Source organism: Nuphar pumila, chromosome 12 (genome assembly GCF_984573655.1).
Source record: "Nuphar pumila chromosome 12, dmNupPumi1.hap1.1, whole genome shotgun sequence".
NCBI classification, from domain to species: domain Eukaryota; kingdom Viridiplantae; phylum Streptophyta; class Magnoliopsida; order Nymphaeales; family Nymphaeaceae; genus Nuphar; species Nuphar pumila.
The window spans coordinates 99,367,638-99,393,216 of record NC_143260.1 but is presented as its reverse complement, the minus strand read 5'-3'; the positions used below and the strand labels follow the sequence as shown (position 1 = coordinate 99,393,216).

The window sequence follows — 25,579 nt, the reverse complement described above, 5'->3', positions numbered from 1 at the left end:
TATAATGATCATATGATGTCTCTTTATGACAGTAGATGATGTTTAGATACTGTCCATGGGTTGATGCATGATTAAAAATCGTTAATCTATTATGAGGCTTGAGTTTTCTTGTTTTTCTCATGATTTATATTATATTTCACATGCTTTCTTGATTTTTTTAACCGATCCATTGTAGTAAAATAATTCTACCTCTGAAATCGGATCACCAATGGCCAAACCCTTTCATAGAGGCCTTCCAGACATCTCGAAGGTGTCTTAGAAAAATATTGAACCTTATTGGTGGTACAAAAGTGAGGGTTATGGCTGTTGCAACCCAAGACAAAAATTATGCCCTTTGTGCATAGCGATTCTTGACAGTCGATTTTGCAGAAAATCTAATAAATCAATGATTTCAGGTTAATGGTTGATTTTTGGATATGTCATTCACATCATATGAATAAATATGAGAAAAATAAAAGAAAATTACGTTTCATTTTCTGTAAATCTTGAAGGCTCACACAAATTGTGAAAGATTCAAGATTTTGCAGAAAACCTGGATCTGGAACTGTCTCCAGCAGGATCCGGTCCAAAAAACCTATAAAATTCATATAATGGAGTTTTTTGACAAACTCAGATGATTCTAAAAGCTAACAAGCATACCTTTCACCACAAAATTTGGGAAGACGAAATCCCTCTCGGATTGGGCCTGGTGACTATTTCTTTGAGAAACAAGATTCTGATAGGTTTTATCAAGTGCAGAAAAACAGTTTCGGGTTCGTGAATTTTCACGGGCAAACAAAATTGTTTTTTTAGATCTACCACTTGGATGCTAATATCCCCTGACATATCGGTGAATTTTTATAGAGTTATATCTGTTCTTTTTTATGGTTTGTTAGACCCGTGAACAACATGCAAATTCTGATATTATACAGTTCTTGATTTTAGATGATATCTTGATTTGTGAAATTATGTTTCTAAAGTCATGTATTTAATTTTGATATGAGATGTTAATCATACATATGTTAATGTGGAATTTGTCATGAATATGTTGTATGTATGCATATGAATTATTTGGGCATTATGACATATAAGACTACATATTAAACATGATAATTAGACCAAAGGGTATGCATCATCATGCATGTGTTATTCTATGAAATTTATAGTTCATGCTAAATTGAAACGAGTCTCATGCATCATGGAGTGTGATATGTGGCATGTGATATGTTGTAAGTAATGTGAAGCATGCATACATAGAGCTCGAATGCGAGTCAGGTTCGGTAGAACCAATGGGGTGCTTGTAAGTACCTAGTTTGACCTTGTTATATATGCTCATATACACACACTCTAACTGGACTCGGGTATTTTTTAAGTTGAATACGTACCTTGAAACACTCTTGGGTACTCCTTAATGTGAGTACGTATCTTTAGATACTCTTGGGTGCTCCTTAAATTGAATGTACCTTGAGTTGGGTTCAAATGAGCTATGTTAGGACACCTCAATGACTGTAGGAGGTATGGGTTTGTGCCTGGTGAGGCCGTGGTTTGTTGAGCTGCTCTTAGTGGAGCTTGGGGCTGTTGAGCCTGGTGCTGAGTACACCCAATGTTGTAGTTGAACCCAATATAAATAACACCTAATATCTCATTTGTTCTAGTGGCTTACCTTGGAGAGGGTAGGAGATACACTCATCGATTGACATGCTTTGAGGGCATTGGCACCTCTTGGGTCTCCAGTCGTCGGTGTAGGGGGTTGGGGCTGTCAATTTGTCCTAGGTAAACAGTCACGCTCTACAGAGTATAAATCGATTCCCTAGACCAATGTAAGTTTCTCTCTCAGTTAAAGACCACTTCAATGGATGTTTGGCCTGGCTCTTTGAATTGATGGGTTAATTAAAATACATAGCATAATAAACCCTCATCTGATTGTTGAGTCAGGATTAAGTCCTGAGTGTGTACCCTTCAGGAAAGAAAAAAAAAACAATGCATTAGATCAGGTTCACCAGTGGTTAAATGGTTCATTGAATGTTGGCATAAATTCTTATGCATGTCTTGTGAAATTTCTAGTTCCTGCATATGTTGGCATACATGAACCCTTTGATTATTGTTTATTGACTAATGATGATGTAGGTACATCTCTTTATGGTAAGATTGAATTATTATGAAATCTTGCGTGATTAAATTATTAGTGTTATAATCATTAAGTGTGTTGGCTTTATATGCTATGGCATGCTATGATTGAGTGTATTGAGAAAGATGTATGTTTTATCAACTTGTATTTTTTTTCATGCATGTGTGTAGGGTGTTTTTCTATTGGGGTTGTGGCTAATGCCCTTATATTTTAATATTCCAAGTAATAAATAAGCTAGAAGGCGATGACAGGAGGCTCGGGTGTTGTTAAGAGGGTAGCATTCCTTTGAGCTTGTTGGAGAGACTAAATGATTTTATTTACTCTATTATTTATCTTTAGTCCTGCAAACTCTGATGTTTAAAAGACTCGTATTAGATTTATTGCAATTTAATTAATGATTTGATTCAATTATTCTAGTCTTTCAAGTGTGTGTTGGTAATTGTATCTCGCCTAAGGTTTGAACCGAATCTAAAAAGAGTTTTCGTTGTATTCTTAAAAAAAATCGTGTAAAGGGATTTAAAAAAAATTCCTTAAAATTTTCAGTTCCAAAAATTGGGGCGTTACATGAATAAAATCGGATGATCACACTATGTTCGATAATAATAGTGTTTGACATTAGTTTGCTCTCTCTCTCTCTCTCTCTCTCTCTCTCTCTCTCTCTCTCTCTCTCTCTCTCTATATATATATATATATATATATATATATATATATATGAAATATATATATATATATGAAAAATATATGCTTACATCTATGCCATAAAGGTGCGAGTGCAGAAGGTGCGATATGACAATTTTAAAAAACTTGGGCTCTCACAACACACACACACACAGATATATATATATATATAGTCGAAAGCCTCGACTAGTCCACCTAGACGGTCTAGGCATAAGTAAAACGCCAAGGCTTTGCAATTCCTAGGTGGGCAGCTTAAACGGTACCAATTTTGCCAACTAAGGTGCCTAGCCGGCAACTAAGCTATCTCTGCTTAGGGTACGAGGGTAGTTTAGTCTTTTATTATTTATATATATATATATATATATATATATATATATATATATATATTGTCACAAAATAGCATAGAACCCAAGACATTTCAAATCATAGTCCAAATGCCAATCAAAATATATTTTAATACTAACAATATGCAAAACTTGATACAAGTATAAATAAATGATTTCATTCATGATGAACAAAAATACATAAAAGAAATAAATACATAAGGGCCTCACTACAATACACTCAAAAACACACGAAAGAACCTAAAACTTATGAGCTCCTAGATTGATTTTAATGATTACAAAACTCCCCAAGGGCTAATAATTGAATCATAGGTGTCCAAGGATTCGATCTTAAATCATATGCCTATAAAGTTCAAGATGCAGCAAAAATGTGTTTAAAGATTACTCATATTCAATGGAATTGATTGAGCAAAATTTGGAGCAAAGTTGGCAAAATTACTTGACTCAAATGAGGATGAGTCAACCCTTTGAAAAGGCTCTTGTTCGTATGAGTCAACCCATGGAAAGACACAAGCACTTCATTGCTATTCACTCTAAGAGTCAACCCCTAAAGTGTGTCAGAGTCAACCCTCAAAGATCCAAGTGAAAACATGTATTCAGTGCAAAGAATGAGTCGATCCTACAAATCATGAGTCGACCCTCAAGGGAGGATGAGTCAATCCTCAACTCTCATGCTAAAGAGTCGACCCTCTATAAAGCAAGAGTCGACCCTCAAGTTGAAGAGTCAGCTCACTTATAAGTTAGTCAACTTACAGAAGTAATATGAGTTGTGACTCTCACAAGAGAAGAGTCGACTCTCAAAGTGAAGAGTCAACCCTCAGGGAGAAGAGTCGACTTCTCGACATGCTGAGCCAACTCCTAAGCATAACGGGAAGAATTTAATGGACTTCTAGCCGTTGAATAAAGGTGTTCTTTGACCCCAATGGCTATCTAACAGTTACTTTTCATTCCTAATTATAAATTGATGATAGAGGAATGCTTTGAGACTGGTAAAATCACATATACCTTCAAGTACATCAAAGATTCAAAGCTTTCAAGCACTCAAGCACTTTAAAGCTCTTCAACAACAAACTACCTTGATTTCCTTCTTTTGTGTTGGATATATTTTAGGCATTTTGCTTTGGGTTTATTTCACTCTTGCTTATTATATATAAATCTTGTATTATGAAAAAAGTGACTTATATCAACCTATCTTTATTTTGTAAAGCTCTAGGGTTGAGCTACTGTGAGTTGGGAAAACTCACACTATTGTTTCACAAAGGGTGCAAAACTGTTGTATTGGTGACTAGCACCATTAAGCTAGTGGAATTAATGGATTAAGTGTGAGGTTGAGAGGACATAGGTCGGGATTAGCCGAACCTCTATAAATTTGGTGTCTTAAATTGTCTTTTTCTCCCTATCTCTAATAATATCTCGTGTAAAGCAAAAAGTTTTAAAACCCGATTCACCCCCCCCCCCCTACCCTCTCTTGGGTGTTTCACCATATTAAGACTCAACAAAAACTATCCATCACTCTCTCACCCACAATAGCCACACACACACCCCATATACATATAGAGAAAATAGAGGAAGAGATAAAGTAAAAGGAGGAGAGAGAAAGTCCCCTCTAGTCATTGGACTAGAACTCTAGCTATTGGGCTGAGTTCCCAACAACGAGACTGTTGGGCTTAGTTCCCAATGGGCTCCCAACAACTAGGGTAAAGTAAACTTTAGTTCACTTTACAATGAATATATATGTATATATATAATATATTATATACATACAAAAGGGATAGAGTAATCTTAACACCCCCCTCAAACTTACGGTGACTCACCATGAGTTTGCTATTATAAATAAAGAACCCATTATATAAAATGTCTTCATTGACTTCATCAAGTTCTTTCATTTGTTGCTTCCTTAAAGGATGATCTTGATCTTCAATCATATGTTCTATTATTATAGAGAGGGTCTTTACGATCTTTAATATCATCAATATTTGAGAACTTGTAAATAGAGATAACAAAACATCTCAACTATACACATATATATCATAAAACATAAAATATTAAAAAAATAAATCTATATCAATTATATATGATGGAGAGACAAGGGCCAAACACACCAAAAATGCAATATATAGAAAATATTTAATAAGACAAATTAACAATTTTCAAAATCATTTTAAAAAATCTTTAATTTTTCAAACATAATAATTATTGAGAGGCAGAAACTCACTTTAATAGATAATTTTAAGAAATCATAGTTCTTAATTCATAAGAGAACATAATTGCATACAACAACAACAACTACGCCTTCATCCCAAAACAATTGGGGTCGGCGATATGAACCAAAAAAGAAAATCATTCTGGGTCTTCCACATGAATCCTTCTCCAACAATCATTTTTATCCAATGCCATGTCCTCGGTGAGGTTCAAAGCATTAATATCCTTTTCTATCATCTCCATCCATGACTTCTTAGGCCTACCCCGACCTCTTTTAACTAAAGAATATATTTTATTCTTTTTTGTTTCCTTTCATACCCTTTTAAGGGTTATGCTTAAGTGTCCTTTTAAGACACTCTTTCTTACGGATCTTAGTTCGTGTTTGGAAGATCCTCATTTCATTTCACTTCCCGTATCGTTTCTCGCTTCCGCTTTCTAGTCTAGCAACCTTGATATATATATTCTTTTTATTTTTATGACACACTCAAAACTTTGTTGTGATAACAAGAGCGCAATTTACATTGCACGCAATCACACGTTCCATTAGATAATTACGCACATTGAGATGGATTGCCATCATGTCCGTGAAGAATATTTGAAGAAAACTATATTATTGCCTTATGTTACCTCTGAGTATTAACTAGCAGATTTCTTCGCCAAGGCGCCTCCTTCCCCTAGGTTCTACTTTCTTCTTGATAATCTTTTGGTGATCTTTCCGTAAGTTTGAGGAGTGTTAATATATATTTATATAGATATATATAGATATGTATTTTTCTTCTTTGTAATAGGTAATACCCTCTAGGAGTATTTTAATAATTATGTACATGAAATGGGCTTTGCCCATTAGGGGCATAATGGTAATTTTGTAAATATAATAGGCTATTCCTTTTAGAGGTAGAACAGACCCTTTTTTTTTAGTCAATATAATAGGCTTAAAACCTCTTGCTTCCAATGTCTGTCTCCATAATTCTAACTTAGCATTAACCCCAGCTCTAGACTCATCAATCAAAACAATATCATCAGCAAACAAGATACACCATGACACATTTTCTTGAATTGATCTCGTAAGTTCATCCATCACTATAGCAAATAGGAAAGGGCTTAAAGCAGATCCTTGATGTAACCCAACCGTTATAGGAAAATTGGTTGTCACCCCTCCACAAGTGCAGGCATTGGTTACTACTCCTTCATACATATCTTTAATTATACTAATGTACTTGAGAGAAACATCTTTCTTCATCATTGTCCACCAAAGAACGTCCCTAGGTACTTTATCGTATGCCTTCTCCAAATCAATAAAAAACATATGCAAATCTTTGTTCCTCTCTCTATTTCTCTCAATAAGTTGTCTAAGAAGATGCATAGCTTCCATAGTTGATCTTCCAGGCATAAAACCAAATTGATTCTCTGATATCATGACAACCTTCCTCAACCTAGACTCAATCACCCTCTCCCAAAGTTTCATAGTATGACTTATGAGTTTTATACCACGATAGTTTGTGCAATCTTGTAAATCATCCTTATTCTTATATAGAGGCACCAAAGTACTCTTCCTCCACTCATTAGGCATCTTATTTGTCCGCCAAATCTTGTTAAAAAGATTTTTCAACCATTCTAAACATTTCTCTCCCAAGCATTTTCAAGCCTCGATAGGTATACCATCTGGGCCAACTGCCCTTCTTGATTTCATTTTCTTCAAAGCCTCTGCAATTTCTTTCTTTTGAATCTTACGCATGAAGTCACGATTCATCTCATGAAAAGGAACGGAGAAGTCTCCAAGATCCTGAGCATGACTTCCATTAAAAAGCTTATCAAAATAAGCTTTCCATCTCTCCTTAATCTCCTCATCTTTGACTAAAACCCTTTGCGTTTCATCTTTGATACATTTAGCCATACCCAGATCCCTCAATTTCCTATCTCTCATCTTTGCAAACCTATAAATATCCTTCTCGCCTTCTTTGGTATCCAACTTATCATAAACCTCCTTATATACCTTATCCCTCGCATTTTGAACTATTTTTTTAGCTTCCTTCTTTGCTATCATATACTTCTCCAAATTCTCATTATCACGACTCTTACTTAGATTTCTATAATATGCGTATATATATACATATATTACATTAATCTTAACACATACATCTGTGTGGGTGCAACACGGGTGTGTTGCCTTGTTAGAAGAGTCCAGGTTACATAGGCTAAAATACATCTGCTAGCATGTATGTCTCTCAATTTGTTGGTTATGGAGAAAAACTGCATTAGAGCCCACAATTCAGATGCGGAGTAGAGAATCCAGTAACCATGGCAACAAGATCTAAAGGAGAAGAGATGACCTTTTCAACAATCCCCAAGCCATGCTAGCATATTCATGGAAATGAACACATTTTGAGGTGAATACCTAACAATAGCTATTTGTGCACCAAATAAACTTCATACATGCGCAATACAAATATGTGATAGAGATAGCTTGACTGCAGTAGACCACCATATTGTGAAGATCATGTTTAATGGACGTTGCATACCTGGAAATAAGAGCAGCAATACTGTCGATAATGACTAATTTTACATGGTGTTGCAGTAGAGATACATTGATTTGCTGTAACCTGTGGGAAAACAATGAGAAAAAAAAATCAAAGTTATGATACATAATTTTATTTGGTTTGTGAATTTACAGGCTTGTGCCAGAATAGACAAAATTATGCCAACAATACAGACAACAGAGATTTGCCTTGGCAGGCTACATAAGTTTACCATCCATGGGTCAGAAAGGGTCATTAATAGGTAAAAAATAAACATGAATGCAACTGAAAAAACCTATGTATTTTACGAAAACCATAACATTCAAGAACATTTATTTTTATTTTTTATTCCCGAGACATAACACAGCTTGTTGTTGTAACTTTTGCATCCATTAGCCTCAATGAACTGGAGAAAATGAGTTAACAGTTCCTAGAATATGGAGAAAAAAATATCACAATGGGCACTAAATATTACATATTCTACTTTGATGATAAACTCACAAAATATTCAAGGCACTAAGAAAAGTATTTTGGAATTTCATAGTCCTAACCTAAGCAATGTTATCGATATCGGTGCGTATCGGCAGAAATTCGATATACTACAGGCTTGAATCAGCTGTTTTTTAATAAATGTAAAAAAATACTTTTGTAATATTATTTTATAATTTTTTTAATGGTTTTAACACGTGTCATTTTATGATTGACACAATAATTTTTTATTATTTTTGGGCCGATACAGAACGATTCAGTTGAGTATCGGTATCAGCCGATGCAGCTGAATTGGTGGCCCAACGATTCAGGGCCGATACCGATACTGACAACATTGGTCCTAAGGATGGTTACAGGATAAAAGTACCTAAGAATATCATTTAAAGAAAATAATGCAGTCCGGAAACCAAAGACTCACAAAAAATGGAAGAAAAAAGTGAGAGTAATGCTAAAAGTTAAATCAGACATCAAATTACTATATCCACTACAAGTATATTATAATTACAGTAAGATGAAGAAAACTCCAACAAAATACTAACTCATCTCAATTTTTAAAAATAATATTTAATACTGTCTGGACCTATCAGTGAATTCAGAAAGTGTTGCGGGTTGCAAAACCACAATCCGACCTGCAAGCTGCAAAACTCATCAAACATAAACTAGCAATACTCATCAAACATTTAAAACAAAGAATCGCATGCTAAACAAATCAACGCACTTCCTGTACCTCTTTTGCCATTCCCTTCACATGAAATATATGTGAATAGCTGCTTTCTCCTATCTCAATAAGCCTACATAGATGAAATTACTCAACTCATATTTATAGGTTAGCAGAAGGGAGAGATTGATAAATGTTTTCTAGATGTTATCGAAGTCAAATCCTAAGGAAAAAGATCATGCCATCAAATACCTTTTTGAACTAAATTTAGATTCTGTGTCAATGTAAATTACATGACCATTCAGACCTCCACAACTTCTTGGTAATGCAGCCAGAAGTGAAAGCTTTAAGCAGAACTGCAAGAAAGCCCAGGTTACAAGAGATACATGCAGATAGTGCAGAAGCTCGCAATCATATAAATTTTACCAAACATAAGAATGGATAGAAAACAAAAACAATTAGATTCAAAAATACAAAAAAGATATTCAAAAACTAAGATGAAGTGACCTACAAATATAATTTAATGGAGATGCCACTGCCAGTCATGGCACAACACAAACAAGTGATGGCACTAAATTTATTTATATTATCCCACTAGCAGCCCATATATTATCAATCAATCCGTTGCTACACATTATTCCATGCAGGAAAAACAAGGTGAAAATTGAAATAAATAAAGGAAAGAAGATGGAAAACGCAGAAGCTTATGATAGCTTTGAATCTACCCATGCAAATCAATCAGACATGGCACAATGATTTATTCAAGTAGAACTTATTGCCAAAATGCTAGATGAGGCCCCTGACTAAAAGGTATGAAGCTTAGGCTAAAACAGAAAACACCCTGAAATACTTACAATGCAAAGCTTTAGAATCAGTTCGACAAACAAACTTGAGAACAATGAGTACAAGAATACTTAAAGGAAAAAAAAACTGAATGATCCGATCAGTCCTCAAAGTATAAAATAAAGAGCCATTGTTCTTAGTCTGCTTATAAAAGCAAATTCCATCCTTGTGGAATTGGCCAACAAATCTATATTTTGGTCCCTGTTCTGGCAGGGATGTTCTAATCTGAGCCAGTAATTCAGGACATTATTGTCTTTAATTGTGCACCTTGCTGGTCTTCTCATGTTTAAATTTTCTTTTTTTCGTTATTAGAAGTATGTAGCATCTGCTGGGAACCTGGCTGTAAAGATTCTGTACAAAAGTGTCAAACCATTTCATGAAATAACCCAAGTGGCTGCGAGAAGCTTAATGATAATGTTGTGATCTCCTGTAGACGTAACAAACCCAAGCAAGAATAGTTTGGAAACTGATAAACCAAAATTTGAGCTGTACAATGTTACAGTATGTTGTGTGTGTGTGTGTGTGTGTGTGTGTGTGTGTGTGTGTGTGTGTGTGTGTATATCAGTGTTACCAGAAGCTTGTTAGGTAGGTGGGAGGTGTGCTTCCCGAAAACTCACTTTGGAAGTGTGATACTCCTCGGTTCCGAAACTTGATGGGAATCTCGATTCTCCTATGCTTTCCACACGCTTCATCCATGCTTCCTACATGCTTCCTATATGTCATCTCACGCTTCTTTTCATGTTCTTTATGTGCTTCATCTTATACTTTTCACTCACTTCCCATGGGCTTTCTCTAAAGAAGTAACCATCATTTTTAGATTTTGACAGAAATTTAATTCTTACAATAAAGAATCATGAAATTTAAGAATCATAATTTTTATTTTAGTTTTTATTCGATTTCCATTTTGATTCTCATATCACTCCCTTTTTTATTTCCTTTTCTCTTTCAAATCGATTTTTTGCTTCTCGCTTCTGCTTCCTGTTAAAATGTAAAACATATAGATATAATAATAATATAAATATTATTATTATATCTATATTTTTCTGTAATTTTATTTTATTTTTCTGTATTTATTTTTGTATTTTTTAGTGTCTAGTTCTAATAGAACTAGACTAACCATATCTAGTTAAGTTCCACTTGGAACTTAACTAGAAAGGTAACTGTTGGAATGGTCCAACGGTTACATTTCTAACCGTACATTTCTAACCGTTGGACCATTCCAACGGCTACAAGGAGAGCTCCTTAAGAGCTCTCCTCTTCTTCCCATTTTCAAACTTGTATATATAGGGGTGCAGCCTCTCCTGTAAAATAATTCCAATGCTTCTTAAGCATTAGGTTCTCCAACTTCAATAAAGAATATATTTTATTCTTTTTTGTTTCCTTTTATACCCTTTTAAGGGTTATGCTTAAGTGTCCTTTTAAGACACTCTTTCTTACGGATCTTAGTTCGTGTTTGGAAGATCCTCATTTCATTTCATGGTATCAGAGCAATTTCATGGTATCAGAGCAATGTTCATCCTACGTTGTGAGAATTTCTTGCCTCATTTTCCATGCCAAGCTTACAAAGGTGTTTTATCACCTTGGTTGGGTTCTTTGAAGCTCCCTTTGAAGGAAAGAGAAAAGAGGAAAGCTCGTTGCATCAAAATCTTGTGTTTGTTCTCTTTTACCCTCTCTTCCTCTTTATTTCTTTTTCTTTCTCCTTTTATCACCTTTGTAAAAGATGAATGATTAAGATAAAATCACCATCATACCCATGAAGCTAAACGACACAAATTATGTAACGTGGGCTTCAATAATGAAGCACCACATATGGGGAAAAGAATTATGGGGCATAGTAGATGGTTCTGATTCGGAACCTAAACTTGTCCTCACCAAAATGGAAGGTGATAAAGAAATTCTCTTAACCGAAGAGGAGAAAAGCAAAGTCTTAGCCAACTTTGAAAAAAGTTGGAAGGAATGGCGAATAACGGCGCATGCTAAAATTATGTCATAGCTAATTAGTAGTGTTGACATAAAGAAATGCTCTAGTCTCGCCAAGTTTGAGCATGTTGATAAGGCATGGGAATATCTCAAGAATATGTATTCCCTAAAAGATATTGCACATGTGTACAATCTTCAAGAAAGAGTGAGATCAATGACCCAAGGTGATAAAACTATACGTGAATATTATAATGAACTATCGGAACTTTGGGGTGAATTGGCTATTTTAGAGCCAAAATGGCATTGTCCCGAGGACATTGAGCTCCGGCAAAAGCAACTTGACATGGAGCACTTTTATCAATTTGTAAATGGTCTTAGACTAGAATTCGAGTCGACCAAGTCGGCCCTTCTTCATCGGGGAAAAGTTCCCTCTATTGTCGATACTATAGAGGAATTAACTACGGAGGAAAACAGAATCAAGAAGAATACTCCAAAGACTGAAGATGATTCTATGCTAGTTGTATCTAGACTGAGGAATCATGTACGATCTTATAGACCTCCTCATTTTAACCGACAAAGTGGACACTACAGGCCACAATGTCTCAAGCTTAAGGAGCTGAGAGAGAAAAGAGTTGTGATTGCTGGATTGGAGACCAAAGATCAAGATGAATCAGTTTCCATGGCTCAACTAATGGAGATTCTCCAACCTCTCATCAAAGGAGCCTACTCTTCATCTGAAGCTTCAACTGGCGCAGCTGTCTCATCTTTTTTTGATCCTGGTAACTTTTCTTGGCTCCTTGACTCTGGTGCTTCTTTCCATATGACCCCAAGTAATCAAAGTCTATCCGAATGTGTTAAAAATAAAACAAGTGTGTCAAAAGTTTTTACAACTGATGGAACTTCTCTTGAAATAGAAGGAATAGAAAATTTTGAAAAAAAAACATAAAACTAAAAGATTTTCTATCCCAGAAGTTAGATATATTCTCAAATTAAATTTAAATATTTTATCTGTATCTCAAATATTTGATTATGGATGTAATATTTCAATTTCTTCTCATGGTTGTTGGGTTCAGGATCGTCAGTCAGAAAAATTGATTGGGGAAGGCCATAGAGAAGGACTCTATTACATGGATTTTTTGGAAATGCCGAAGAATGCCTTTTGCTATAACATTCAGAAAAATGAGTTGGAACTGTGGCATAAAAGACTTGGTCATCCACATATAGCCAAAATCCAACATTTTCCAAATCTAGGAAAATTTTGTAACTCTGAATCATTTGATTGTAAAGATTGTATTCTTGGCAAAATAAAAAGAATACTATTTCAGAACAGAACTTTTATCTCTTAAAGACAACTTGAATTAGTACACTCGGATGTTTGGGGTCTTGCACCAGTAATTTCTAAATGAGGACTTTCTTATTACGTTATTTTTGTTGATGATTTTTTCCGACATACGTGGATTTACTTTCTTAAACACAAGTCTGAAGTATTTTCATACTTTCAAACATTTCATAATATGGTTAAAAACAAGTTTCAAAATGATATTACTATTTTTCGCACAGATTCAGGGGGAGAATTTTTATCCACAGATTTTAAAAATTATCTTAATTTACATGGCATCACACATCAAAGGTCATGTCCATACACACCTCAACAAAATGAGTTGGCAGAACGTAAACATCGCCATATTATGGAAACTACTAGGACTTTATTAATAGCAAATCAAGTCCTGAAATATTTTTGGGCAGAAGCTGCCTTAACTGTCACCTATCTGATTAATAGGATGACATCCTCTTCTTTGCAAAATATAACTCCCATTGAAAAACTTATGAACGTTTCTCCAGATTACTCTAGACTGAGAATATTTGGATGTAAGTGTTTCATATTTATCGACAAAAATGATAAACTTTCTCCTCGTGCGATTCTATGTGCCTTTTTAGGGTATACTGAAAATAAAAAAGGTTATAGGTGTTTTGACCTCAAAAATAATAGATTATATATGTCTATAAATGTTTCCTTTCTCGAAAAGGAGAGCTTCTTTGATTTTGAAAAACCAAAGGAAGTCACTGAGTACTCTTTTTTGTTAGATCTAACATCAAAATCTGATGAATATGATCTTGACTATAACTTTGATAATGATCAAGGAATTATTGATCTTGATCATAATGTTGACAATGAAGAAGTTCATAGAGACACTAGTATACAGTATTTCAGGCGACGAGAGCCTAATCTTCCATGTGCACTTGAAAGATATTCTGACATTCCAACTAGACGGTCATCTCGAGTCTCGAGGCCTCCAGGAAAGTTTGTGTCATACGAGTCCTCACCTACGTATAGGGTAGTCATTGCATTAATTCACTCATATGAAGAACCATCTACATATCTTCAAGCAAAAAATGATGTCAAATGGATAGAAGCCATGAAAGCTGAATTAGATGCACTCAAAAAGGCTTCTACATGAAATATTCAAAATCTTCCTCCAGACAAGAAAACTATAGGATGTCGTTGGATTTATAAAATTAAAACCAAGAGTGATGACACTCTTGAAAGATATAAAGCCCGATTAGTAGCCAAAGGTTATGCCCAAGAATATGACATTGATTATAAAGAAACCTTTGCTCCTGTGGCTCGTATGACAACTGTCAGAACCTTAATTGCCTTAGCCTCTATCAAGAAATGGTTCATTTTTCAAATGGATGTCAAAAATGTCTTTTTAAATGGAAAGCTAGTTGAAGAAGTATACATGGAACCCCCTCCTGGTCTAAGTATTCCTAAGGGTAAAGTCCTTCGCTTAGAAAAAGCCTTTTATGGACTTAAACAAGCACCAAAAGCTTGGTATAATAGGTTTAGTCGTGTTATGATTGATATTGGTTTTCAATTCTGTTTAATTGACACTGCTTTGTTTGTTAAGAATTCTGGTGCAGAAATCATTGTACTTCTTCTTTATGTGGATGATATGATCATCACTGGAAGCGATAAACAGGGAGTTGAAACGATCAAAACACTTCTTAAATCTCATTTTGAGATGACTGATTTAGGCTTATTGAGATATTTTTTAGGCATTAAAGTTGTTTCTTCTCCTAGAGGATATTTATTATCTCAGACTAAATTTGCTTTTGACATTGTTTTCAGGTTTGGTATTATTGATGATAAGAAAGTAGACACTCCAGAAGTTGTCAATGTTTAAATAAAGATTGATGATGGAGAACTTCTTGCAGATCCTACCCCTTACAGACAGCTTGTCGGGGCACTTTCCTATTTATCCATTATCAGACCAGACATAGCACATGTTGTTCACACAGCAAGTCAGTTTCAGCACGCTCCCACCTCTGTTCATATGGGAGCAGTCATGCATATTATCAGATACATTCAATCCTCTCTTTCACGGAGACTTTTCTTGTCTTCCTCCTCCTCCCTTGATTTAATTGCATATACTGATGTTGCTTGGGGAGGTGATCCCAATAACAGACACTCAATCACTGGTTTTTGTGTCTTCTTAGGTGAATCATTAATCTCGTGGAGATGCAAAAAGCAGCAGAAGGTCTCTCTATCATCCACTGAAGCTAAATACAGAGCTATGGCAACCACGACCATGGAAGTAGTTTGGCTCCGACGTCTGCTTGCTGACATGGGAGTTGAAGCAACAAAAGCTTCACAAATGTGTTGTGACAACAAAAGTGTGATCTACATTGCAAGTAACAGAACATTCCACAAACACACCAAACACATCGAAATGGATTGTCACTACGTCAGAGAGGAATATCTATATGGGACAATTGATCTGTCATATGTTACTTCAGAGTATCAGTTAGCAGATTTCTTTACAAAGCCTCTCGTTGCTCCTCGTTTTCACTTCCTCTTAGACAAACTTTCGCTCATTGTATCGTAAGTTTGAGGGGGAGTGTTAAAATGTAAAACATATAGATATAATAATAATATAAATATTATTATTATATCTATATGTTTCTGTAATTTTATTTTATTTTTCTGTATTTTTTCTGTATTTATTTTTTTATTTTTTAGTGTCTAGTTCTAATAGAACTAGACTAACCTTATCTAGTTAAGTTTCACTTGGAACTTAACTAGAAAGGTAATTGTTGGAATGGTCCAACGGTTACATTTCTAACTGTTGGACCATTCCAACGGCTACAAGGAGAGCTCCTTAAGAGCTCTCCTCTTCTTCCCTTTTTCAAACTTGTATATATAGGGGTGCAGCCCCTCTTGTAAAATAATCTCAATGCTTCTTAAGCATTAAGTTCTCCAGCTTCAATACAACAACAACAACTACGCCTTCATCCCAAAACAATTGGGGTCGGCGATATGAACTAAAAAAGAAAATCATTCTGGGTCTTCCACATGAATCCTTCTCCTCCAATCATTTCTATTCAATGCCATGTCCTCGGTGAGGTTCAAAGCATTCATATTCTTTCCTATCATCTCCATCCAAGTCTTCTTAGGCCTACCCCGACCTCTTTTAACTAAAGAATATATTTTATTCTTTTTTGTTTCCTTTCATACCCTTTTAAGGGTTATGCTTAAGTGTCCTTTTAAGACACTCTTTCTTACGGATCTTAGTTCGTGTTTGGAAGATCCTCATTTCATTTCACTTCCCGTATCGTTTCTCGCTTCCGCTTTCTAGTCTAGCAACCTTGATATATATATATATATATTCTTTTTATTTTTATGACACACTCAAAACTTTGTTGTGATAACAAGAGCGCAATTTACATTGCACGCAATCACACGTTCCATTAGATAATTAGGCACATTGAGATGGATTGCCATTATGTCTGTCAAGAATATTTGAAGAAAACTATATCATTGCCTTATGTTACCTGTGAGTATTAACTAGCAGATTTCTTCGCCAAGGCGCTTCCTTCTCCTAGGTTCTACTTTCTTCTTGATAATCTTTTGGTGATCTTACCGTAAGTTTGAGGAGGAGTGTTAATATATATTTATATAGATATATATAGATATGTGTTTTTCTTCTTTGTAATAGGTAATACCCTCTAGGAGTATTTTGATAATTATGTACATGAAATGGGCTCTGCCCATTAGGGGCATAATGGTAATTTTGTAAATATAATAGGCTATTCCTTTTAGAGGTAGAACAGACCCTTTTTTTTAGTCAATATAGCTGTTGGGAATCTCCAATAGCTATATTTAGTTTTGTCTTTTAGTCAATATAGCTGTCGAGAATCTCCAACAACTATATTTCAGGTTGTTAGGGTCTTTCCCAATAGCTATATGTGTCCTCTTGGCCCTCTTATTTGTAAATAAACAAGGACCTCTTGTCCCATTAAATGTTATGCACTTTTGTAATACATATTTGATAAACAAAGATTATATTTTTAAGATTGTGTTCTTGTGTTGGCTTTGTGAGTGCCCCTTGTGGGTTGTTCTTGTGCTCTTGCCCATAGTAGGCATTCTACATTTGAATCCTTGAGGATTCATTATAAATGATCCTTAAGGTATCTGATGATATATAACTCTTTGGAAATGTAAAATTATAGGATACAGCATTCAAGAATGAGTCCAAAATAAATAGATGTCATATTAGAAGGCGCGAAGGGCCACAAAGTTAAAGACACATAGACTAGGTGAACAGTTTGTTATTCCTTGAAGTGCCAAGAAGGCTGATCATCTATGTCACACGGACTCTTCTAACATGGCACCGCACCCGCACCCAGGCGGGTGCGACACTTGGACATAACTTCCTTTGTGTTAGGTGAAGTCAACCACACTGAGGTTCATTTCTATCCAAAAGTAGATTCTGTTAACCCTAATCAAGTTCATTTTTATCTATATTATATATATATATATATATATATATATACATAAATGCACACAAATACATGTAGTGTTAACTGAAAACTGTTATATATATATATATATACTCCCCGCACCCCCGCACCCAACTTTTTTTAAAGTGCCGCATCCGCACCTGCACCTATGTGACATAGCTGATCATGCTCATGCTATACAAAAGCCATGAGTAGGTCAACCATTTTGCAGACCAGTCAAGCATTTTCAATATAACTGCATATCTGTGGAGACGAGCAGAATATCTTGTTCAAATAGGGAAGAAAATGCATCTTACAATGTAATGATGGTCATGATTAGGATGACATATGCACATAGGGTGCACATTGGGCTGGCCCAAGCAAGCCAGACCTGGGGCCCAACCCAGACCCAGGCTTGCTGAAAGCCCAACCTGACTCTTGTTGCTTTCAGGCCAGGTCAGAGGCTTATCAGGCTGGGTTCCAAGTGGGTTGGGTTGGTCCCTCAAAACTCAAGAGTAAACAGGTCGGGCCGGGATCAGCTCCACTGAGACAACATTTTTACCTGGACCCTGCCCATCTACTAAGTGGATCTGGATGGGCTCGATATTTATCAGGCTTCGGGCAGCACAAGGCAACCCAAACTCTGCCCACATTGGGTCAGATGCTCAACACCACCCATTGGTTGCCCAACCCAATACCCAAGGTAAACAAAGTGTTTTTATACTTTTCTTTCTTCATTCATTCATATATATAGTCCATTTGTATCTGGCCAACCTCATAACGATATAGTTGCCCAAGTTTTGTTTAGAGAGTCAAACTGTCAAACTAAGGGGTCAACCTCTAGAGCCAGATGTATTCATTGTTTGCATCTCTCTCTCTCTCTCTCTCTCTCTCTCTCTCTCTCTCTCTCTCTCTCTCTCTCTCTCTCTGTGTGTGTGTAATATCGTGTATTTTCATACTTAGTTAAATTTTGAGATTTCTGAAATGTGGTTGTGTTGTAGAAATATAAGAAAACCTTCGATATTAGGATGCGATAATTGAGTCTGGGTGTGGCCCAGGTCTCATTGACGAGACCAAAATGAGTCAATTAAAAGGTGATAAAAAAATTTATTTTCAACCTTTAAATTCAAGCGAAACTAGAGTTAAATTTGGGTGAATTTCAAAGGCGAAATTCGAATTATATATTGTTAGATGTGTCTCAAAATTCTAAGTATTATGGTATTTTACTTTTTCAAATTCGGGCCACAGTTGGCCCAAAAATCGCAAATTTTCAAAAAAGGACCGCTTCGACGAGCCGGGTCCGGATTTGGATCGAACTGGATCCAATCTGCATGATCCAAATTAATATGGATCTGGACTCAGTCCAAGACCCATATTAAATTAGAACTGATCCATCTTAGGATCCGATTGGATTTTGGATATAGATTTGGATCTTGAATCCGAATCCAAAATCCATGTCCAACAAAAATACAACTCTAAATTCGATAATTATGCTTGAATTAAAATTAATTAGAGTTAAAAAGACTCCCAGAGAGATAAGGTACCCTCTGAAAGTTTCTAGATATTTAATTATTAATAATTAATTAATTAATTATAATTAATTTTGAATTTCAACATTTGTTAATTAATTAGGACTCCTTAGTAGAGTCCTTACTCATTTGAGGAAGGTAGTAGAAATAAGAAAGGCTACTTGAATTAGGAAAGGAGGTGAAAAAGTCAACATAAAAAGAATTTCAAAAAAAATGGAAAGAGGGTGGAAAAGGACTCCCAAATGAGAAGTCCTCTCTCCAGCACAGTCCACGTTAGAAGGGGCCTGAAGGATAAGGGCCTATTTTTCTATATAAGCTTAAAAAAAAAAAGAGAGGGAAAGAGAGAAAGGAGAGAGGAAAAGAGAGAAAGAGAGAAGGGAAGAAGAAGAAATCTTTTTCCTCTCCAACCATCCGCCAATCCTCTCGGTAGCTTTTCAAACTCTAAGTAAGATACGGGTGTTCTCTTTTGTTTCGGATGAGAAAGAGAGCCTAAATAGGCTTTAGGCAAGATTTTGAAGAAAAACTATGAATTTTATTTTAGTTTCACCGTTCCGATCCATGGGAATCGATGTATGCATGGTTAGAATATGTATTTTTGATTCCTACATTAGTTTACATGCATATATTTATGTATTTTATATATATATATATATATATATGTGTGGAACGTATGTATTTACATATATATTTGGACAGATCTGTCTCATATGTTTAACGGGCAGATCTGGCCATCGTGATGATGGGCAGATCTGGCCATCGTGATGATGGGCAGATCTGGCCAGATAAGAACCTTTATCCGTTCTATCCGTCCTGGACAGATCTGTCCGCTGGACAAGTGGACAATTCCGAACAGGTGGACAAGATATATATATATATATATATATATATATATATCTGTTTGAAAAAATAAATAAATAAATAAATAATATTTCCGATTTGGTGTTTTTTGTCCGGGACAGAATGGACAGCTGTCCAGTCCCAGCCTGGACAGTCAGCTGGGACTGAACAACAGCCTGAACAGTCGGCTGGGACAGGACAGTCCCAGCTGACTGTCCAGGCTGAGACTGGGCCTCTGTTCAAAAAAAAAAAAAAAGTTTAAATATATATATATATATATATATATATATATATATATATATATATATATATATATATATATATATATATATATATATATATATAGTGAGCCTCCAGCAGACTGGTCGGCTGGGGCTGGCACACTGTCAAATCGGCAAAAAAAAATAGAAATGTAAAGGAAAAAAAAAATTAGCTGGGCTGGCTGCCAACCCAGCCAAACTGGGTTCGGTTGGGCAAGCGCAGGACCTGCCAGGCCCAGCCAGTTTGGCTGGGCAGGTGCAGGCCCTGCCGGCAGACATTCAGTATAAAAAAAGTTTTTTTTTGTTGGGCAAATGAAAGCCCTGCCAGGCCCAGCCAAACTTTGCAGAGGCCTGTTAGGCCCAACCGACCTGGGTTCGGCTGGGCTGAGCAGGGCCTGCTAGGCCAGGCCAGCCGACCTGAGTTCGGCTGGGCCAGACGACTGGATAAAATATACAGTTTATATATATGAGCTCACCCAAGCTGAACTGAGTTGAACTCTCTATGTTTGGGCTTGACGCTATTAAGCTAAACAAGCTGTTTGTGGCTAGGCTTGCCAGCTATACGAACTTATCGTGATAAGCTGAACAAAGCTGAATCATGAGTGGTTTGATTCGGTTACCAGCGCTAAGCTCTATTGGTTTCTTTGCTGCAGTAATGGTTATTTGGTGTCTTGTGGTTAATGCATGCTTTACATTGCATTGCATCAAATTATGATAGTCACGTGTATGTTGCAATGGAAGTCTTATGTGCGGCTTTGCCTTGGTTGGTTATTGTGAACATATCCACGGAAGCTTGGTACATGTCATTAAGCTCAATTTCCCTATGGTGTATATGTTGAAGCACTAACCTAGCTTTGCTTCTTACTACAAGATCAAAGATGGATGACTACTGCAAATATTATAGTGTAACAATGTAATCTGAAGGTTCCTGCAATTATATGTCAAAAAAAATATGAAATTTCATGCCTTCGAGGTGTGAACCCATGGCCCTCATATGCCATGGTCACGGCTTATGAACTGCATGTGTCAAAATAGAGGTTGATGGATTTGAAAGCAACCCAATTTATGGAATGAATGTTTTTGTGCGCAACTCAATAACATCATGGATCTTGGCACAAATGTTTGAACCATGGTGTTGGGCCTAGTGTTAGAATCCTTTGGAACCTATATTGAAAGAAAGAGAAAGAGAATAGAAGGAGAAGGGGCTGTGGCTGTCACGATTTCAATCAATGAAATTGTGACCTAAACAATGTATTAATATGTTTGTGTACAGTATGGGTCCGGGTTTGGTATAATATCCAGACCCGAAATGAAATAAAAACTATACATTAAAAGAACTCGGGTCTGATATGATATCTAGACCCTAAACACACTTTCACACTTTTTCACCCCCCCTTCAAGTTGATCATGGTTTTGAACCATGAACAACTTGCCCTTAAGCATCCAAAAGCGATCTTTTGTCAAGCCCTTTGTAAAAATGTCTGCAACTTGTCTTTTAGTATTAACAAACTCAGGCTTGATCTCTTTTTCTTTAACTTTTTGTCTCACAAAATGTTGGTCGATCTCAATATGCTTAGCGCGACTGTGATGTACTGGATTAAATGACATATTGAGAGTACTTTGATTGTCACACAGCAAGGTAGATGGAGAGATCGTTTCTCCCACTTCAGTTAGTAAATGCTTGACCCATGTGACTTCGGCAGTAGCGGCAGCCATGAATCTATACTCAGCTTCGGTGCTTGGCTAAATTTCTTCCAATAAAGACACAATATCTTGACATAGACCTTCACTCATCAAGATCTCCTACCCAGTTTGCATCACAATATACAGTAAGTTCACACACAACCTTGCCAGACGACTATGGAGAATATATCAACCCATCTCCAATGGTCCCTTTCAGATATTTGAGTATCCTCTTAACCGCTTCCATATGTCCAGTACGTGGTGCATGCATAAATTGAGACACTTGATTTACTGAATAAACAATATCAGGTCAAGTAAATGTGAGATATTGTAACATCCCTATTAGACTGCGGTACCTGGTGGAGTCCTCACACAGGTCTCCATCATGAGTACTCAATTTGTGGTAGAGCACACTTGGAGTTGTTAAAGGTTTGCAATATTTCATGCCTGCCTTACTGAGAACATCTATCATATACTTGTGTTGAGTGAGAGTCAAGCCATGAGTCTGACTATCGATTTCTATGCCAAGAAAATAGTGCAAGGTCCTGAGATCTTTCATTTTGAACCTTTGACCTAATAGATTTTTCACTTCTTTGATGTGATCTTGAGAGTTTCCTGTGATAACCATATCATCAACATAAATTAATAAGAGTTATCACATTCTAACTTCTAAAAATGAATAATGAGTGATCCAGTGGAGAGCGTGAAAATCCATGCTTTTGAATCTCAAAGGAGAAGCTGTCAAACCAAGAACGAGAGGCTTGTTTTAGGCCATAGATAGTGCTCTTTAGCCTGCACACATGTGTTTTACAATTTTGCTCTTGATATCCAGGGGGTTGTTCCATGTAAACTTCCTCCTTCAAATCCCCATGCAAGAATGCATTCTTTACATCAAACTGACTAAGCTTTCATTCATGTTCAACGGCCAAGGAAAGAATAATTCGAATCGTTCTCATTCTTACCACTGGGTTGAAGGTCTCATCATAGTCTTGCCCTGCTTCTTAAGTGAACCCTTTTGCCACCAGTTTTGCCTTATATCGTTTAATGGTTCCATCTGGTTTATACTTTATTTTGTAGACCCATTTGCATCCAACAACATTTTTGTCAGGTGGTCTAGGAACGATTTCTCAGGTTCCACATTCATGTAAGGCTTGCATTTCATCATTCATGGCTTCTACCCATTTGGTAGAAGTGGTTGCCTGATAGTACATAATAGGTTCATCTTCTTTATTTAGGGCAATTAAGAAGAGCTGAAAATCTAAGGAGAAATTGTTATAGGTAACCCACCTATCAATAGGGTGTCGCATGCAATTAGATCTTCTGACCTCAAGAGTATGAGAGGAAGTAGGTGCAGCTGCTGAGGTGTGATTTGAAAGGTCTGGTGCTGTCGTTCGTCGTTTAGTATAGCAAATGCCCTTGTATCTGCCCGGTACGGATGATATTTCTTCCCCATTCTGTGGTCCCGATGTGCTAATAGTCTCAGACGTGTCTTCTTCCTGTCGCCCACAACCTGGAGAACAAACTTCATTGGAACTAGCAAAAAGCTCGGAATTCAGCCAAGGGTAATAAACTTCGGTGATGGTAGGGGACATATCTGTTGTTCCAGCTTTGTGATCAAAATTGTGTTCATCAAAATAACATTTCTTGAGATTCTGATACGTCTGTTGGCGGGATCATAACACCTATATCCTTTGTAGTCGTCTGCATATCCCACAAATCTACATTTCTAAGCCTTGTCCTTAAACTTGTTTCTCAGGGACCGATCAATGTACACATAACAAACACATCCGAAGGCACGCAAATCATGATAACTAGGATGAGCTCCAAAAAGACAGTAATAATGAGACTTATTTTCCAAAACAACCATATGTAATCTATTTATCACATGTAGTATAGAATGAAAAGCTTTTGTCCACAGATTGATGGGGAGATTACTGTCATGGAGCATACTCATGGCACTTTCAACGATATGCCTGTGTTTTCGCTCAACAATCTCATTTTGTTGAGGGGTGTGTGAGCAGGACACCCTTCTACCTATTCCATTATTTTGAAGAAAGAAAATAAAGTCACTAGATGAGAACTCTCCATCACATTGGAAGAATTTGATGGACTTACTGAATTGATTTTTTACTAAGGAAAGAAAATTTTGAAACAAGAGAAAAACTTCCGACTTATTTTTTATGAAGTACATCCAGATGTATCAAGAGTAGCTATCAACAAAAATTAAGTAGTATCTGCTCCCAGATCCAGAGACAACTGGGACAAGTCCTCATACATCAGAACATATTACCTCAAAAGGCTTTGAAGCTCTCTTATTAATAGAGTGAAAAGGCAATACATGACTTTTGCATAAAAGACAACTGGAACACTTCTGACTTTTCTCATCCACATTGAGACCTTCTTTTGGAATGAGATTATTATAAACAAGTTTCTCAATAAAATGACTCCCACAATGTCATAATCGACTATGCCATAAGAAGGGCTTATTACATTCAGAAATACTAAAAACATTTGCTGAAGAGAAGGAACACGACTCTAATGAAGACTTCGAATCCAGATGAGTGGGGCAGACAGGATGACATGGAGCTTCTTCAAAGACATACATATTTTCTCATCTTTTTCCTTCAGCGAATGTTTCCCTCGTGCGAAGATCTTTGACCTGTACAGAGAAGGGAGTGAATTCGACTGAAGCATGATTATCATCAACAAGTTTAGAAATAAAGACAATATTTTTCTTGATATTGAGAGCATGAAGAACATCAGAAAATTCAAGAGTAGAATGTGGCATGGGAATGACAGATTTTTCAACATGAGAAACAGGATGGTAGGATCCATTTCCAGTGACAATTTTACTTTTGCCAAAATAAGGAATAGGTTTAGAAAGTTTACTTGCATCACCAGTCACGTGAGTTACTGCCCCTGAGTCAACGAACCAAATGCCTTGATCATTCTGCCTTAATTTCAATTATGATAAGGCGGATATCAATAGATCCCTAATCTCTCCACTGTCTCTAATATTGGTAGACTTTCTTTTTGGTTCTGTCTGTGGAGTCTTTCTTTTATTTTCAGGATTGTGCCAACAATTCGCCTTGATATGCCCCCTTTTGTTACAAAGGAAGCAAGTGGGGATAGATCCTTGTCCCTAAGCATCAGTCAACATATTTGGAGTGGGAAGCAATCCATGTCCTCTGTGTCCATTTCGCCTTTGTCCCCCTTGCCCCCGTCCTCGACCATAAGTCACTCTTGTGACGAAAACTTCTTAGAAATTTGTATGAGCATGAGTTTCTTCAAAAAATCCCTTCAGAGTCATTTCATACTGAATTAATTTAGCTCGCAACTCATCAAAAGTAGGAAGGGCAGGCAGACACAGTAGTGAAGTGACAATCATATTATAGTCGGGTCTCAATCCACTTAGAGTTTGTTGCACCATATCACTGTCACTCACGACACATCCTATAACTGCAAGTTGGTCTGTGATAGTCTTCATTTTGCTTAGATATTCCATGATGGTCATGGAATCTTTTCTTAGCAGCTGAAATTCCCTTTTAAGAAAAACCACCCTCGCCTATGAAACTTGTGAATACGTCTGAACCAATCTCTCCCAAAGTTGCAGGGTTGTACAATTGTCGGGGATTGCAACAAGAACCTCTCGAGACAAGGTAGAAGTGATGTATGCAACTACTGATTGATCTTTCCTTTCCCAGTTGAGGTATTTTGCATTTTTGACATACA

At 36.4% G+C, this 25,579-nt stretch overlaps 1 protein-coding gene across 1 annotated transcript in view; it reads right to left on the bottom strand.

Annotated features, from left to right (window-relative positions):
• Positions 1-25,579, bottom strand: part of RAD51B (DNA repair (Rad51) family protein) — a 56,594-nt gene that overhangs the window by 18,840 nt on the left and 12,175 nt on the right. The window contains exons 4-6 of the mRNA XM_089982763.1: positions 9,247-9,350; positions 9,064-9,127; positions 7,851-7,931 (exon numbers count right to left, since the gene is read on the bottom strand). Of these exons, the coding sequence (XP_089838889.1) occupies positions 7,851-7,931; positions 9,064-9,127; positions 9,247-9,350 (249 nt within the window). The remainder of the gene's footprint in view (positions 1-7,850; positions 7,932-9,063; positions 9,128-9,246; positions 9,351-25,579) is intronic.